Below are 14,195 nucleotides of genomic sequence, written 5' to 3'. Positions count from 1 at the left end.
TCCTTCCTTCCTTCCTTCCTTCCTTTTTAAAGATTTTATTTATTTACCCATGAGAGATACACACAGAGAGAAAGGCAGAGACATAGGCAGAGAGAGAAGCAGGCTCAATGCAGGGAGCCTGATGTGGGACTCGATGCTGGGACTCCAGGATCATGCCCTGGGCCAAAGGCAGATGCCCAACCATTGAGCCACCCAGGCATCCACCCCCTTTTTAATTTAAATTCCAGCTAGTTAACATACAGTATAATAATTTCAAATTGAATAGTTTTGGTGATTCAGTACTTCATACATCACCCAGTGCTCATCACAGCAAGTATACTCCTTAATCCCCATCACCTATTTCATCCCTAGGCCAGGATGCATTACTTTCACTTCTGGAAGGGTGGAGATCGACTAATTAAGATCACTCCTCTGAATACTCTATACATATGTGACTGCCACTTCATCATTACCCTGGATGACAAGGCTTGGGCAAATTTTACTGGTTGGCAGTATTTCATAGATGGAGTCAAACATTTCAAGAATGGGAACAGTAATTTCATCTAACTTTTATGGATTGTTATAATGATTAAATGAGATAGTGTGTGTGTGATATGCTTAGAATAGTGACTGATTAATAAAAGTTATGTAAGGTCTTGTTAAATCATTAAGGGGTGAGTCCAGGAAAGCCAGAGCTTAGAACCTGAAAACAGATATCAAGCATCATATTTGAGGTGACAAAGTTAGAACAATCAAGGTGTCAAGAGGCGAGGAGATGTGGAGCAAAAATATGCATGCATACACACATGCACGTATGAAGTAGATTGGGGGAAATTGGTTTTGTTCAAGATATAAACCCTTGTCTAAGCAAAAGTTTTAGAACTCCACTTGTTGGGTTCTGACCTGTAGAGAAGTAGGATTAAAAGTATATAGCCTGGAATATAAATTTCTCCTACCTCTTCCTTGCATTTCGTTTTGCAATAAATAAATAAATAAATAAATAAATAAATAAATAAATAAATAAAAAAAATTATGAAGCAGAACTAGTGTCAGTGATGACTTCGGTGAAGAGAGTGTTGTTCTTCTCTGCAAAGCCATGTTAACTGCCTGTGATTTTTATGTAAATACATTGATGTAATACAGTTATACAAAATCATCTTCAAAAGAGGTTCTCTGTTTTTCTACCCTGTAATTATCTTTCCCACTCTAATCCTTCCTATATATAAGTTCTGGAGCTTATACCATTTTGGAACATAGTATGATGAGACAGGATGGTTCCTAAATTTGTTGTGGAGTTCAATTTGTCATTAAGTCTTACTAATGCTGAAGCAGGAATAGTTTTAAAATTTAAGGAAAGCATTTTTTTTTTTTTGTTACAACAATTGAGATAGGCACTCTACATGTCTCAATTCATTTCAAGTGTTTAAGAAATTGCTAGACATTAAAATTTTTTCTGGTCCACAGGTGACATTATCTTATTGGGTAGCAAGGTAAGCTTTGTACCTAACTGATCATTGGCTCCTTTCCTACCTTATTGGGTATGTGTTCATCATTTTTACTTGCTAAATATTTATAATAATATATATGCATTAGCTCCTGATTCCTCTGGTCTATGTCTTTTGGTCTCTCATTTCTTCCAGCTACTTAAATCATACTTCTTCCAAAATCCCTGGGGCTTTTCTGTGAGTAGGAGAGGGAAAAAAGGAGTAAATTCAAGGTAAAACTGACAGTTTTAGCTATTTAGCTACCAAAAGTAGAGAAAAGAAAGTGTAGACTATTTTAACACTTCATTTCGTGTAGGAGTAAGAACAGAGGCTGTGTCTTCTGTGTGTTTTGTTTGTGTCCCTCGTAACCATCAAGTGATCTGAAACTGTTTCTGCATGGAAAGTATTTACTCTCTCAAGACCAGGAAAGGGACACAAAGGCCCACAGTCTAGTAAAGTACAGAAACTGAACAGATGGAAATTTCTTTCATTTAATTGGATTCACAGGCTCTGAGGGGAGGCAGAAAAAGTAATTTGAAGGAGGTCAACCTGGGAGGAAATCAGTTTCATGGTTAGTGGGAATGAATTTACCATGTAAGAAACATCATAAATATAAGAAATATACCCTAAGAAATACTATCCAGTGTCAGTAATATCAGTTATGTCTCACAGCATTCAAGAGGAACAAAAAATTCCCTTGAATTCAGGAAGTCTTTGTTTGAGATTTTACTCTTTAAATCTATGAAGGTATGGTTCAGATGGGATCTGTGGTAGCCATAAAGTGTGTACCACATAAAGAGGCATCTACTTAGGGTGATAGATTATGATGTTGAATTTGAAGAGAATGACTTCTCCAATTCTATAGCCAATCTCTCTCTTATAGATCTGCTATGGAAATCAAATTAAGGGTGGGGGGAACCCATTTGTCTTGGAATGGCAGATGTAAAGATTATGAGTTAGAGTACCATTCTTTACAAATAAATTATTCTGTGCTCTTGGACAGGCTGCTTAATTGTTAATGCCTCCTAATATCTCACCTATGAAATTTGAGATCCAAATTCCTCTTGCACAACGTATTTTAGAAATATAATGATGAAATGGTCCTTGCAGTGCTATTGAGGTTTGGGATGAGAAATACTCATTCACTGTCATGGAGATCACTAAAAATTATAAAGATGGATAAATAAGAATTAAATTCTAGCCTCTGAATGTACTAGTACCTAATAGCTTCATTGGGTAATTTTTAGGGTTTCCCTTGAGGGCAATTTTGATGCCAGGTGGTAATGAAATGTATTTTCTCAATGCATTCCTTTGGTATTTTAATTTTAAAAGTTGAATTTTCTATTGTAAATACCTGACATGAAGTTTAAAAATGTTTTCTGGAGAATGTTTGAAATAACAGATAATCTTACAAAACAAAGTAGGTTAAATTTATAATGTTGCTTTAAGAGATGGTTAAAAGCACATAAAATCCTTAATCCATCATGGTTAAAAACATTATTTTTTAAGATAATTTGAAGCTATCTTTAAATTTTTAAGTGCATCTCATTTAAATTAAATTGTTTTAAACCAAAATGCTTTTGAAATGAATAGCACTCCCAAAATTCTCTGTTGAAGTAAATTGAGCATTATTTAATTTCTTCTTGATGACTTATTGCTGTGAACCTAATTCATTTTCATGTTCTAATGTAAGATGCTCTGAGACTTCTGGAAGGTTTCTTGGTCTTACTTAGATAAATGGCAAGCTCATTGCCTTAAGTCTGCTTTTTTTTTTTTTAATGTTTTTTTGGTTTTCTTTTTTAGATTTTATTTATTCATAGAGACACAGAGAGAGAGAGAGAGGCAGAGACACAGGCAGAGGGAGAAGCAGGCTCCATGCAGAGAGCCTGACGCGGGACTCGATCCAGGGTCTCCAGGATTGCGCCCTGTGCCAAAGGCAGGCGCCAAACCGCTGCGCCACCAGGGCTGCCCAAGCTCATTGCCTTAAGTCTGCTTTTTGTCTTTTTTTTTTTTTTTTTTTTTTTGGTCTCTTCCCTTACCGTTGGTCATCATCATTAGATGTTACTTTTTATTGCTGTAGTGTACCTTCTTGTACTCTCCATTCCTTTCCAATTTATTGCTTCTAAAACTCGCTAGCCCAGGAAACCCAAAGATAATGAAAGTAGTTGAATAAGACCAGCTTTTACAAAAATTTTAGACTTAACAATCAAGGTGATAAAAATGAACATTAAGAAGTGTAGCATGGTGAAATGGATCTGAGACAGAAATAAAAAGTAGCATGCTGCCCAAAAGTGGTGATAGTATGTAAATCAGGGGGTAAAGAAGCTTTCCCAAATAGCATGCTAAGTTGCTGCTTCAAGGGCAGTATACAAATAGTCAAAAGGCAAAATAGTTTGCATTTGAGGAACACAATATTGGCACTCAAATTGCATAGTTTCTGCAACTTGAGTTGCACAATTTATTATCACTTTCAGAAATTAAAAAGATAACTAGAACTAGAACTTGTTCTGTGTAAGTAGCCCAGAATCCTCTTCAAATATAAACAAATACAGAAGAAGTAATGAGAAGGAGCTGGGGTGAATTCACCACACATTCATTGACAGCAATTTGCTTAGTGTCTCCTATTGGTGAGGCACTGTGCTAAGCCTTAGGGATACAGCAATGAATAAGGCAGATCTATTCCCTGCCCTCCTGAAACTTAATGCCTTCTTCTGCACTTTGAGCTATGTCTATGAATGTTAACATTAGGGGGAGCTAAGTGGGAAATATACGGAAACTGAACTGTTTTTGAAGCATTTATGGAAGTCTAAAATTTGCTCAAAAGAAAAAAAATTAAAATTAGAATATGGAATGGGCCTGTGACGGGAGGCAGCACTGGTGTGTAGGTGAAACTGAATGACATTCAGGGTGGCCAGACCATAGGGAGTGAGGGGTGAAGATATGGTTTACTTGGCCATCCCCATCATGGGTCAAAGCTCTGGTGACAAGGTTTCTGGAAAACAGGAGCTGTTAATTCTTAACATGTAATTTTGGTCTGATCCTTTTTCCTTTCCTTTCCTTTCAAATTATGTATTGAGTTTTTGATGCAAAGTAACTGCCAAGCTAAGGTTTACATTACACTTCACCCACTTCCCTTCTCATAGAGCTAATAACTAGATTTTGCCAAGAGAATGTGAAGCTATAGGGAATTGGAGCCACAAGATAGAAGAAGCCTGAGTCTCTAAATTACCACATGGAAGATAGCTCTTATCAACAAGAAACACTTGCATTAAAATTTGACTGTGTTAAGCCATTAACCTTTTGCATTTATTTATTACAGTAGCTACAGTTGCCTTAACCACCAGACATATTAAAACAGAGATACTTAAAACATCCTAAGAGTGAGTGTTGATTGTGAAGTTTCCAGATCGTTAAACAATCCTGCCCTATGGATCTTGGCCATTACTCCTTCAGGCATGCTTTAACCTTTGTTTTAACTTAACAATTATTTGTTAAGTATCAACTCTAGGCCAGACAGGCAACATGGCAAAGTAGAAAGAGCCCTGAATTAGGGACAGGATGAGCAGCATTCAGAGCCTTTCACTTACTACTGGCTGAGTAATATTAGATAGTATGCTTATCCTGAACTTGTTTCTCTTGGTACACTATGAATAGTAAGTAGACTCAGTACAGTTCTTTAGATTTTTTCAAATATTTGTTTATAGTATTTCATTTACTTCTCAAGAGAACTACTTATTTGATATAAATATTATCACCCACTATCTTCTTTCACTGTCACCAACGTTTTATAGATAAGGAAGCTCAGATTGGTGATATCAAGCAAAATGCTGCTGAAGTTATAGGGCTGATAAGTATTGTAGCCAGGATCTTAATAAGGTTTTCTGACTCAAAACCCATGCTTATTCTTCTTTCTCATCTCATCACCTACAGAATGTGAAAATGACATCAGTCAGAAAAGTATATGAAAAATAACCTGATATTCATTATTTTCTTTTCTGAGTTTTTAGCCTCAATTTCTACTGGACTTCACCTCATATAATCAGGCTCAAAAACAAATGTGTACCTAAGCCTCTTTATGTGCCTATAATTTATAGGAAATACAGTTGTAAGAGAGGCAAGAAGCTGGTTGGTGGGTACATGAGGTTCATTATACTAGTCCCTGTTGCATAACTGAGAGCTTTATAATAGAAAGTTAAGAAAAGACAAAAGGAAAACAAAACCTTTGTATATAGCATATATTTATCTCTATCCTTTAGTTCTCAGCTAAACTTCTTGCAAGGACAGCTACATCACTTCCTCATTTTCCACTCTCTGTGCATGAATCTATAGCCTGTCTCCTACTGCCACTAGACCTTTGAAACTGCAAAAAGGTTACCAATAAGCTCCATATTAACAGTAATACAAAATGAATTAATTCCAGAGGTCTGGGTACACCATAGTTCCTTACAGTTAGTAACAGGTCTTATGCACTTGAACATTTGTGATGAATGTAGATCTGACATTGTGTTCTTACCATAAACAACAACAAAAAAGCAACAGAAGGACTCAAGGAAACTTTTGGAGGTGATGGATACTTTTATTACTTTGTTGGTGGATGATAGTAACATGAATGTATACATATGTCCAAATTTACCAAATTGTGTACATTAATTATGTGCAGTTTTTGGGTAACAATTGTACGTCAGTAAAGCTGGAAAAAAAAGGAGAAACTGCATGGAGATCCAGCAAGTACAAAATATGAAGGGAGTTTAGAGGAGCTTTTCGATTTTTATTTTGAAGGAGAGAGAGAAGAAAGGAGTGATAATAAGCAGTTGCCATGAGACGTGGGACTTTAGGGAGAGAATGAAAGAAGAGAAATTTTATTTATTTATTTGTTTATTTTTTAAAGATTCTATTTATTTATCGGGGGGGGGGGAGAGAGAGAGAGAGAATGTACAAGCTGGGGCTGGGGTAGAGAGAGGCAGAGAGAGAAGCAGACTCACCACTGGGCAGGCAGCCTGAAGTAGGGCTTGATCCCAGGACGCAGGGATCATGACCTGAGCTGAAGGCAGAAGCTTAACTGACTGAACCACCCAGGTGCCCCATAAGAGGAATTTTAGGAAGTCCCTGCATGTGTTGTACAACGTGACTTCTCCTTTGCTACTTCTTCATGAGATGTATTCAGTAAAGACTCTTACTTGGGGGCACCTGGGCGGCTCGGTGGTTGAGTGTCTGCCTTTGGCTCAGGTCATGATCCTGGGGTCCTGGGATCGAGTCCAGCATCAGGCTCCCTGCAGGGAACCGGTTTCTCTCTCTGCCTATGTCTCTGCCTCTTTCTCTGTCTCTCATGAATAAATAAAATCTTAAAATAAAAGACTCTTACTTGAAAAAAGATCAGCTATAACCCTAAATCCTTACTTTATTTGATATTTTCTTTTCTTGGCATTCTTTATTGTTGCCCAGTGTCAAGGCATACAATATTTTCTGAATAAATAAACTTTTTTTCTTGGATTTTATGACAGGAAGTGAAAAAAGTTATGCTTTTTCCTTCTCAGCTCCACTGGCTGGCTCTTCCACTGTTTTTGTCTTTAAAGTAGATATCCTCCGTATATCTACATTTACCCCATTTTCTTCTCTGCCTTCACATGAAATGATTTCATTCTTGTCCACTATTTCCATCACAGCCTCCAGTTTTACATAACTGATAGTTCTCAAATGTGCATTTCTAGATCAGGAGTCTGAAAGTTAGACTAGATACTGGGTATCTCCATCTGTGTCCCTCAAGAAAGTAAAACTCAACATGTCTGTGATGGTTTTAAAATGTATCCATACTTCCTTTGGTATTCCTCCTTTCTGGAGTTGGAGCTTAATTCCCTGGCCCTTGAGTTGGGCTGAACTTAGTAATTCACTTCTAATGAATAGAATGTGGCAGAAAGGATAGAGATGACTTGCAAGATTAGGGCATAACAGGTGTAGTCACTTCCTTCTTGCTTGCTTTGGGGAAAACTAGCCACCATACTGTCAGGACACCCAACCCCATGGAGAAGACCGTGAGATGAGGAGTTAAGGCCTCCTGCTCACGAGTGAATTTGAAAGTGATCCTTCAGTCTCAGTCGGTTCTTCAGATGCCTATAGCCTTGGCCATCATCTTGATTGCAGTCTCATGAGAGGCTCTGAGCCAGAATCACTCTGCAAAGTACCCCTGAATTCTTGACCCCCAGAAACCATTAGATAATAAAAATGTACTATCTCAAGTCACTGTGTTTGAGCTAATTTGTATTGAAACAATAGATAACCATAGGTGTCTGAAACTGAACTCATTGTATCTATATCACACACCTGTCTCTTTTTCTTGATTTTTATGCCCCAAACCCAGAAATATCCATTTTTCTCACTTTCCATGAGAAGCCCCGAAATCTTGCCAATTTAACATCCATGTTATAGATGCTTCTTCCCTGCTGTTACTACTTAATACCATATTACAGGCCGTTATTTGTCATTTAGACCTTTTCAACATTCGTCTCCTTACCAAGATAGTTTGGACTTTGAAGATTTTTAGCTAAGATGTAGAATAAATTTGCTACTTCCTTGCTTAAAATTCTTTAATAACTACCCACATTTTCATCACTTATAATAATGGTTCCCAAATACTGTGAACACACACAGGAAAATTTGAGATATTGTGGTGGGATTTATTCTAAAATCTAAATTCAGCATCAAGGATCATCTTTTAAAAGGATATAATTTCAGAATGTATTTTTGGTATTCTAAGAAATAGAAGAGTAGTTGTTCATTGTTTTTATTATTGCTGTTTTCAGCGTCGTGTAGCAGTGAAGGATAGCTCCAATTTAAGAAAATAAATTTTGATTTATGATGTCCAATAAAATTAAATTGTGTACCTGATCTTTCACTACTCCCACAAATGACTGCTATGTAGTAGAGAACAAAAACAATTTTAGTCTCTAAACACAAGGAGCCATTCCGTGCCTCCATACCTTTGAATACTCTAGTTCTCCTACTTAGAATAGTTTTGCCCTGGATTACTTGAAAAGTATTATACCTCAAGACCTAGCCCCATTGATCTCTCCTCTGTGAAACTCTTTCTGTTCTACCCAACTGAAATTGGCTACTCTCTGTGTGATTGTTTGAACATATTTCTATTACTATAGTTATTTTGTTCTTTTGATATTCATTTACACACTTATCTCTCATTCTAGACTGGTGGCTTTTTAACTGGCAGACTCGTGTGCATGTGCAGTATTAAAACATTATAAGATAAGGTTGTACCTTTGTTCAGGGAAATACTGCTTCTTAAAGAAGATAAAAATGTATTTATTAATTTTTTTAGATTTTATTTCTTTATTCATGAGAGACACAGAGAGAGAAGCAGAGATATAGGCAGAGGGAGAAGCAGGCTCCCTGCGGAGATCACAACCTGAGCCAAAGGCAGACACTCAACCACTGAGCCACCAGGTGCCCTTAGAATATGTATTTAAATAGCTATAACATAAATTAATATAATGTTGGTGGAATAAATGATATAATTCAGAGTGAGAATTTCCAGCTAAGATGATTGGGGGAGGCTTTTCATATAGAAGTGCTTTTATGAACTGGTTGTAGAAGAATATTCAGGATTTTTGAGATCAGGGAAGATATTCCAAGTTGCTAGAAAGGACCAAGTGTGTCTTGGAGTCTGAAAGAATGTTGAGTCTTTGTTTGATTGATGTACAGTGTTGGTGCTATAGAACAGTGAGAGACAATATTTTAGAAATATAAATGGGGCCGAGTGTGGAAAGTTTTAATGCCAGGCTGAGGATTCAGTTGAGAATGGGGAGCTATAGAAACCTCTGTGCAGAAGGAAATGATCTGATCAGAGCTGCGAGATAGGAGATTAATTTGGAGGCAGTAGTGGGATTGTGAGGAGCAAATCTGAGTGTGAAGAGATTACGGATCGGCATATTAAAGCAGCCCATGCAAGAGGCAGGTCGGATCTGAGATTCAGTGAAGGCAGTTGGGAATAGCAATGGGCTAAGGATTCTGGAGACAGAAGAAATTGGCAACTAATCTGATATGGAAAGTGAAGAAGAAAAAGAAAGAAAATCATACTTGGAGGTTTTAAAACTGTCCTATTTTAAGAGATAGAGAAAATCATGAGGTACTGCAAGGGTTAAAGGTATATCATCTGACCTTATATATCTTGCAAAGTTAAAAAAAAAAAAAAAGAAAGCTGTTGAGCAACAGTGAGATGAAATGTGTCAAAATATCTCATTTAAAAATAATTGTCCTAGAGTCTATAATAGTGTAAGCTTTAAATCAATAATGCTTTTTCTTTTTATTTCTAAAATGTCTATCAGATCCTCCCCAACCACCCTCGTTTCAGTAGGAATTATTATTGTTTTTTGTTAAATGGCAAAGCATGTGGATAAGACCATCTGGAACTAGATAGCCATAGCTGACCTTGCAAATACCACAGATACATGGTCAAGCCCAGTATTGGGCTTGAAATGATTGAAATCTGGTGCAGATCAGCAAGGGCCTGTAGAAATGTAGATTAACTCAAATTGATCTATAAAATAAACATGGTCCCTATCAAAATCCTAGTAGACTTGTTTTTTTTTTTTGGTAGAAATTGACAAGTTGATCCTAATTTTATATGGAAATGATCTGTACAATGGAATACCTCTCAGCAACAAAAGATGTTTGTGCTCCCCGCGTCCCAGCCCCCGCCATTCATTTGTTAATATCCTCATGCACAATGTGATGGTATTAGGAGGTGGAGTCCTTGAGAGTGCTGAGGTTATGAGGGTGGAGCCCTCATGAGTGAGAATAGTGCTCTTGGGAAAGAGACCCCACGGAGCTCCCTAACCCTTTCCACCATGCAAGGACACAACAGAAGCTGGTAGTTTGTAACCTGGAAAGGGTCTCTCACCACAACCCAACCATGCTGGCACCCTGATCCTGGACTTAGAGCCTCCAGAACTGTGAGAAGTAAATTTCTGTTGTTTCCTAGAGAGAGAAAGAGATATGGGCTAACTGGTTTTTGTTTAGATTACTAAGTATCATGATAGATAACTGATACAGTCATCTTATTTCTTATAGTATTATAGGACTTGCTTAATTTTATCCGTGAGATTGCCCCGAGGACAAGGATTGTCTTTCCTCAGTCTTTGTCTAAATGTGACAGATGGTTGACAGACACTGACTGACACTTTTTGTCACCTATTTTTTTCAAAAAAGATTCCCATTTGTCAGAATTTGAGCTAATGTATTTTCCCATTTCAAAATCATATCTCAACTCCTAGTCCAATTTTGTACAGATTTACCTTTTGGCTCTCATGTAAAGTAAAAGTTTTCTAAAAGGCACAGCACTGTATTTAATAGCTTGTGCTAGGCAGAGGCAAACAGAGCATTACTGAAATCAAATTAATTGGCCAGAAGGGACTGAGCCTGGAAGCATTTTGGATTAAAACTGTTCTTTTCGCTGCTGTCTGGGACAATATATTTCAAATAAAACTGCTTTACATAAAAGTTCTGTTGCAATTCAATTCTATAGAGATTTTTCCCTTCTCACAAAACATCTAGAGTATTTTTTCAATAAAAAACTGTGAGTTGGGATTCTGTTTTATCTTCCTTCACATTACCTTTACATATTTCCCATGATAAAATTAAAAATAACTCACCTGTTTTATGCATCGTGTTAGAATGCATTTATATAAGTACATTATAAGGGTTTATAGGTATATATGTGCACACATTTTAATATATGAGCCTATATAGTTATGAGGGCATTTGTGAGATGAGAGACAGCCTTAAATAGCAAAGAAAGGAAAATATTGGAGGATATACATACTTGTTAAAATTACTTGAGTTCTACTGAAGTTTTATTGTGTCAGAAAATGCACTAGATAATAGAGATCTTCACTTTTGAAATAATTGAAAATTTGGAATTGAGAGAGGGTATTTTGAAGATTGTATACATATTTAGGCAATGGAAGCCTTATCAATATGTATATATATTATCTTGATGTATTTTGTCAGTAAGAATTCTAGTGAAGCCTATAAATGCCGAAAATGAGAGATACATTCCTTAAATGACTGTACCAGAGCTCTTGAGAAAGTGAGAGCACAGAGAGTTACCACTTCTTTTTAAACCAGGCATTGAAGTGTTTCCTTAGGTCCTTCCTACTAGATACACTTTGAGACATGTGTGTATTATCAACTTCTGTGTGCCCCTAATCCTTCTGAAGATGGCTAATACAGAACTTTAATTTTACTTTTTTATTCTCTTCAAAACAGGTTTGATAAGTGATCCTGATAGAATTAAGTGAAGTAATGAGGAAGGAGAAAATATTGCTCACAACAGGGAAGTTAAAACAGTTTTTTTTTTAAATGATTTTTTCCCTTTATGCCAGAGTAGTTAGAGGCCTTCCATTCTTCTCAGCCAGGGGAAGTAATCTCTATAAACTTAAAATATGTGAAAAGGAAAAATTTAGTGAAAATTACTAGTGTTGAGATTTTATTTTGAGAGTTGTAGGAATTTGTCAAGGTGAAAATGACTACTAAAAGGGAGACCTGGAATGGAGTCATGAAGATTAGTCAAAGTAAGTGTGGTATTTTATGTATTGTCTCTTAAAAATCATTTTGCTTTTAATACTAAGAAGAAAAAGGTGGTGTGAGGTAGGTTATAATTAGAATTCAAAACAGTTAAATTTTATGAACATAGACCTTATTAATAGCGGATTTGTAAAAATTGAATCAGGACTTGGGTTAAACTTTAGAATTTATTTCTAATATTATTTTGAAGAAATGAAACCAACAGAAGAATAGAAAGTAGAATGTTACAAATGTCCATTATAACCCTTACTTTGATTCACCAATTGTTATCATTTTGCCACATCTCTTTCTCCATGTATTTTGTAAAAAAGAACTTTTAAAAGTACCTTGGTAATGTCACAACATGTCATTTGACCTTTAACTATTTTAGCAGGTAACTCCAACATAATCATGACTACATTATCATACTCAAGAAATTTAATATTGATGCAATAATAATAAATAATACCATATACTCATATTTACTTATATTTACCATACTTGTATTTACCCAAATGAACCCAAATATCCTTTAAAGCTTTTTAATTTTTAATTCAGAATTTGATTAACAGTGTTGCAGAATATTTGTTTGTCATATTTTTTTAGAGTCTTTTGATTGAGGACAGTCCCCTTACAGTTTCGTTTTTCATGATTGTGATATTTTTGAAGAATTCAAGCTAGTGGTCTCATAAACTCTCTCACAGTCTGGATTTGTCCAGTTTCTTTCTTAGGTTTACATAAAGTTAAACATTTTGTCAAGAATAACATAGATTATTCTTTGTGCTTCCCACTGCATGAAATCAAAAGGCTAATGATGTCCATTTTTTCCCTCTTATTGGTGGTATTAAGTTTGATCACTTAGTATCTTTAAGATCTCCCCATTGTAAAGGTGTGTTTTTTTCCGTTGATAATTAATGTACATACTACATGTTGATACTTTGAAATTGTGTGAATTTCCTGATCCTCAAATATTTAGTCAATATTAGCAACTGTTGATAACTAAATCATACACTGATTTTTGAAAATGATCTTTTAATTCTGTCATTCTACATTAATTAACTGACATTATTCTGCAAAGAAAAGCTTCTACCCACTTACCTTTTAGTATAGCTATGGACTCTTGGATTCTTTTCCATTCAGATACCTTAAAACATATTATCATTGTTATTCTTTTTGATAAATACTTAGCCCTAAATCAGCCAATGGGATATCTTTTTTTTTTTAAATTTTTATTTATTTATGATAGTCACACAGAGAGAGAGAGAGAGAGGCAGAGACACAGGCAGAGGGAGAAGCAGGCTCCATGCACCGGGAGCCCGACGTGGGATTCGATCCCGGGTCTCCAGGATCGCGCCCTGGGCCAAAGGCAGGCGCCAAACCGCTGCACCACCCAGGGATCCCCCAATGGGATATCTTATAGCCTGGTCCCACTGTCCTTTGACGTGTCTCCATCAATACTTAATCCTTCAATAATAGATACTAATCTCTATCACTCAGATCTCCACTTCAGGACTAATGGATTTATTGCCAATTATTCCAAAGATTGAGGGTTGACTCAGCTGTCTACTCTCTTTGGGAATTGTTCTTTAACTGAGTTTAATTGCCTTATTTAAGATCACACTCCTTTTCTGGAGAAAGGTGTGTTTGTGTGTGTGTGTGTGTGTGTGTGTGTGTATGTGGGTGTGTGTGTGTGAGAGAGAGAGAGAGCAAGAGAGCTGGGAATCTAAGTCAATGAAAGCATATAAAAGCCTTGCTCTTTTTCTTCAATTCAGGACAATTCTAAAGAGCCAAGTTAGCTTCAGAGCTCCCTGTGAATTTGAATTGGGGCCTGTTGTGACTCCCAATGCAGACCAAATTCTCTCTCTACCCAAATTCACTTTTGTTCCCTTCTCCCACAGTTTTTGATTCCAAGAGCATTCTTTAATAAACTTGAAGTTTGCTAATTTTCATCTCAATTTCCTGCACAGCCTGTTATAGTTGATATGACAATGATCTGAGAAAACAAATACTAAAATGGGATTTTGGAGCTGGATAACCTACTACTTAGTGAGCAATAAGATGGAGTACAAAAAGCCCCTGGTACAAGGTGGCAATTACAGAGCATTCACCATAGGTAAAATGAGTTGCTGTACTGGGGATAGAAAATTCAATAGTAGGTGC

General features: G+C 36.4%; 1 protein-coding gene and 1 long non-coding RNA gene across 10 annotated transcripts in view; one reads left to right on the top strand and one right to left on the bottom strand.

Moving 5' to 3' along the window:
• LOC144301763 (uncharacterized) overlaps nucleotides 1-14,195 on the top strand; it is a 305,839-nt gene that overhangs the window by 107,744 nt on the left and 183,900 nt on the right. The window lies entirely within an intron of this gene.
• Nucleotides 1-14,195, bottom strand: part of LOC144301762 (uncharacterized) — a 161,350-nt gene that overhangs the window by 28,781 nt on the left and 118,374 nt on the right. For 4 of the 9 annotated variants that reach the window (XR_013368556.1, XR_013368559.1, XM_077878844.1 and 1 more), the window contains one exon: nucleotides 2,501-2,623. The exons of the other annotated variants lie outside the window; for them this stretch is intronic. Coding sequence is in view for 2 of the 4 variants with exons in the window: in XM_077878844.1 (XP_077734970.1) it covers nucleotides 2,501-2,623 (123 nt within the window). In the remaining 2 variants the exon portion in view is untranslated. The remainder of the gene's footprint in view (nucleotides 1-2,500; nucleotides 2,624-14,195) is intronic. 9 annotated transcript variants of the gene reach the window in all.

Source organism: Canis aureus, chromosome 30, assembly GCF_053574225.1.
Source record: "Canis aureus isolate CA01 chromosome 30, VMU_Caureus_v.1.0, whole genome shotgun sequence".
Lineage (NCBI taxonomy): Eukaryota > Metazoa > Chordata > Mammalia > Carnivora > Canidae > Canis > Canis aureus.
This window is presented reverse-complemented; position numbering and strand designations above follow the sequence as displayed.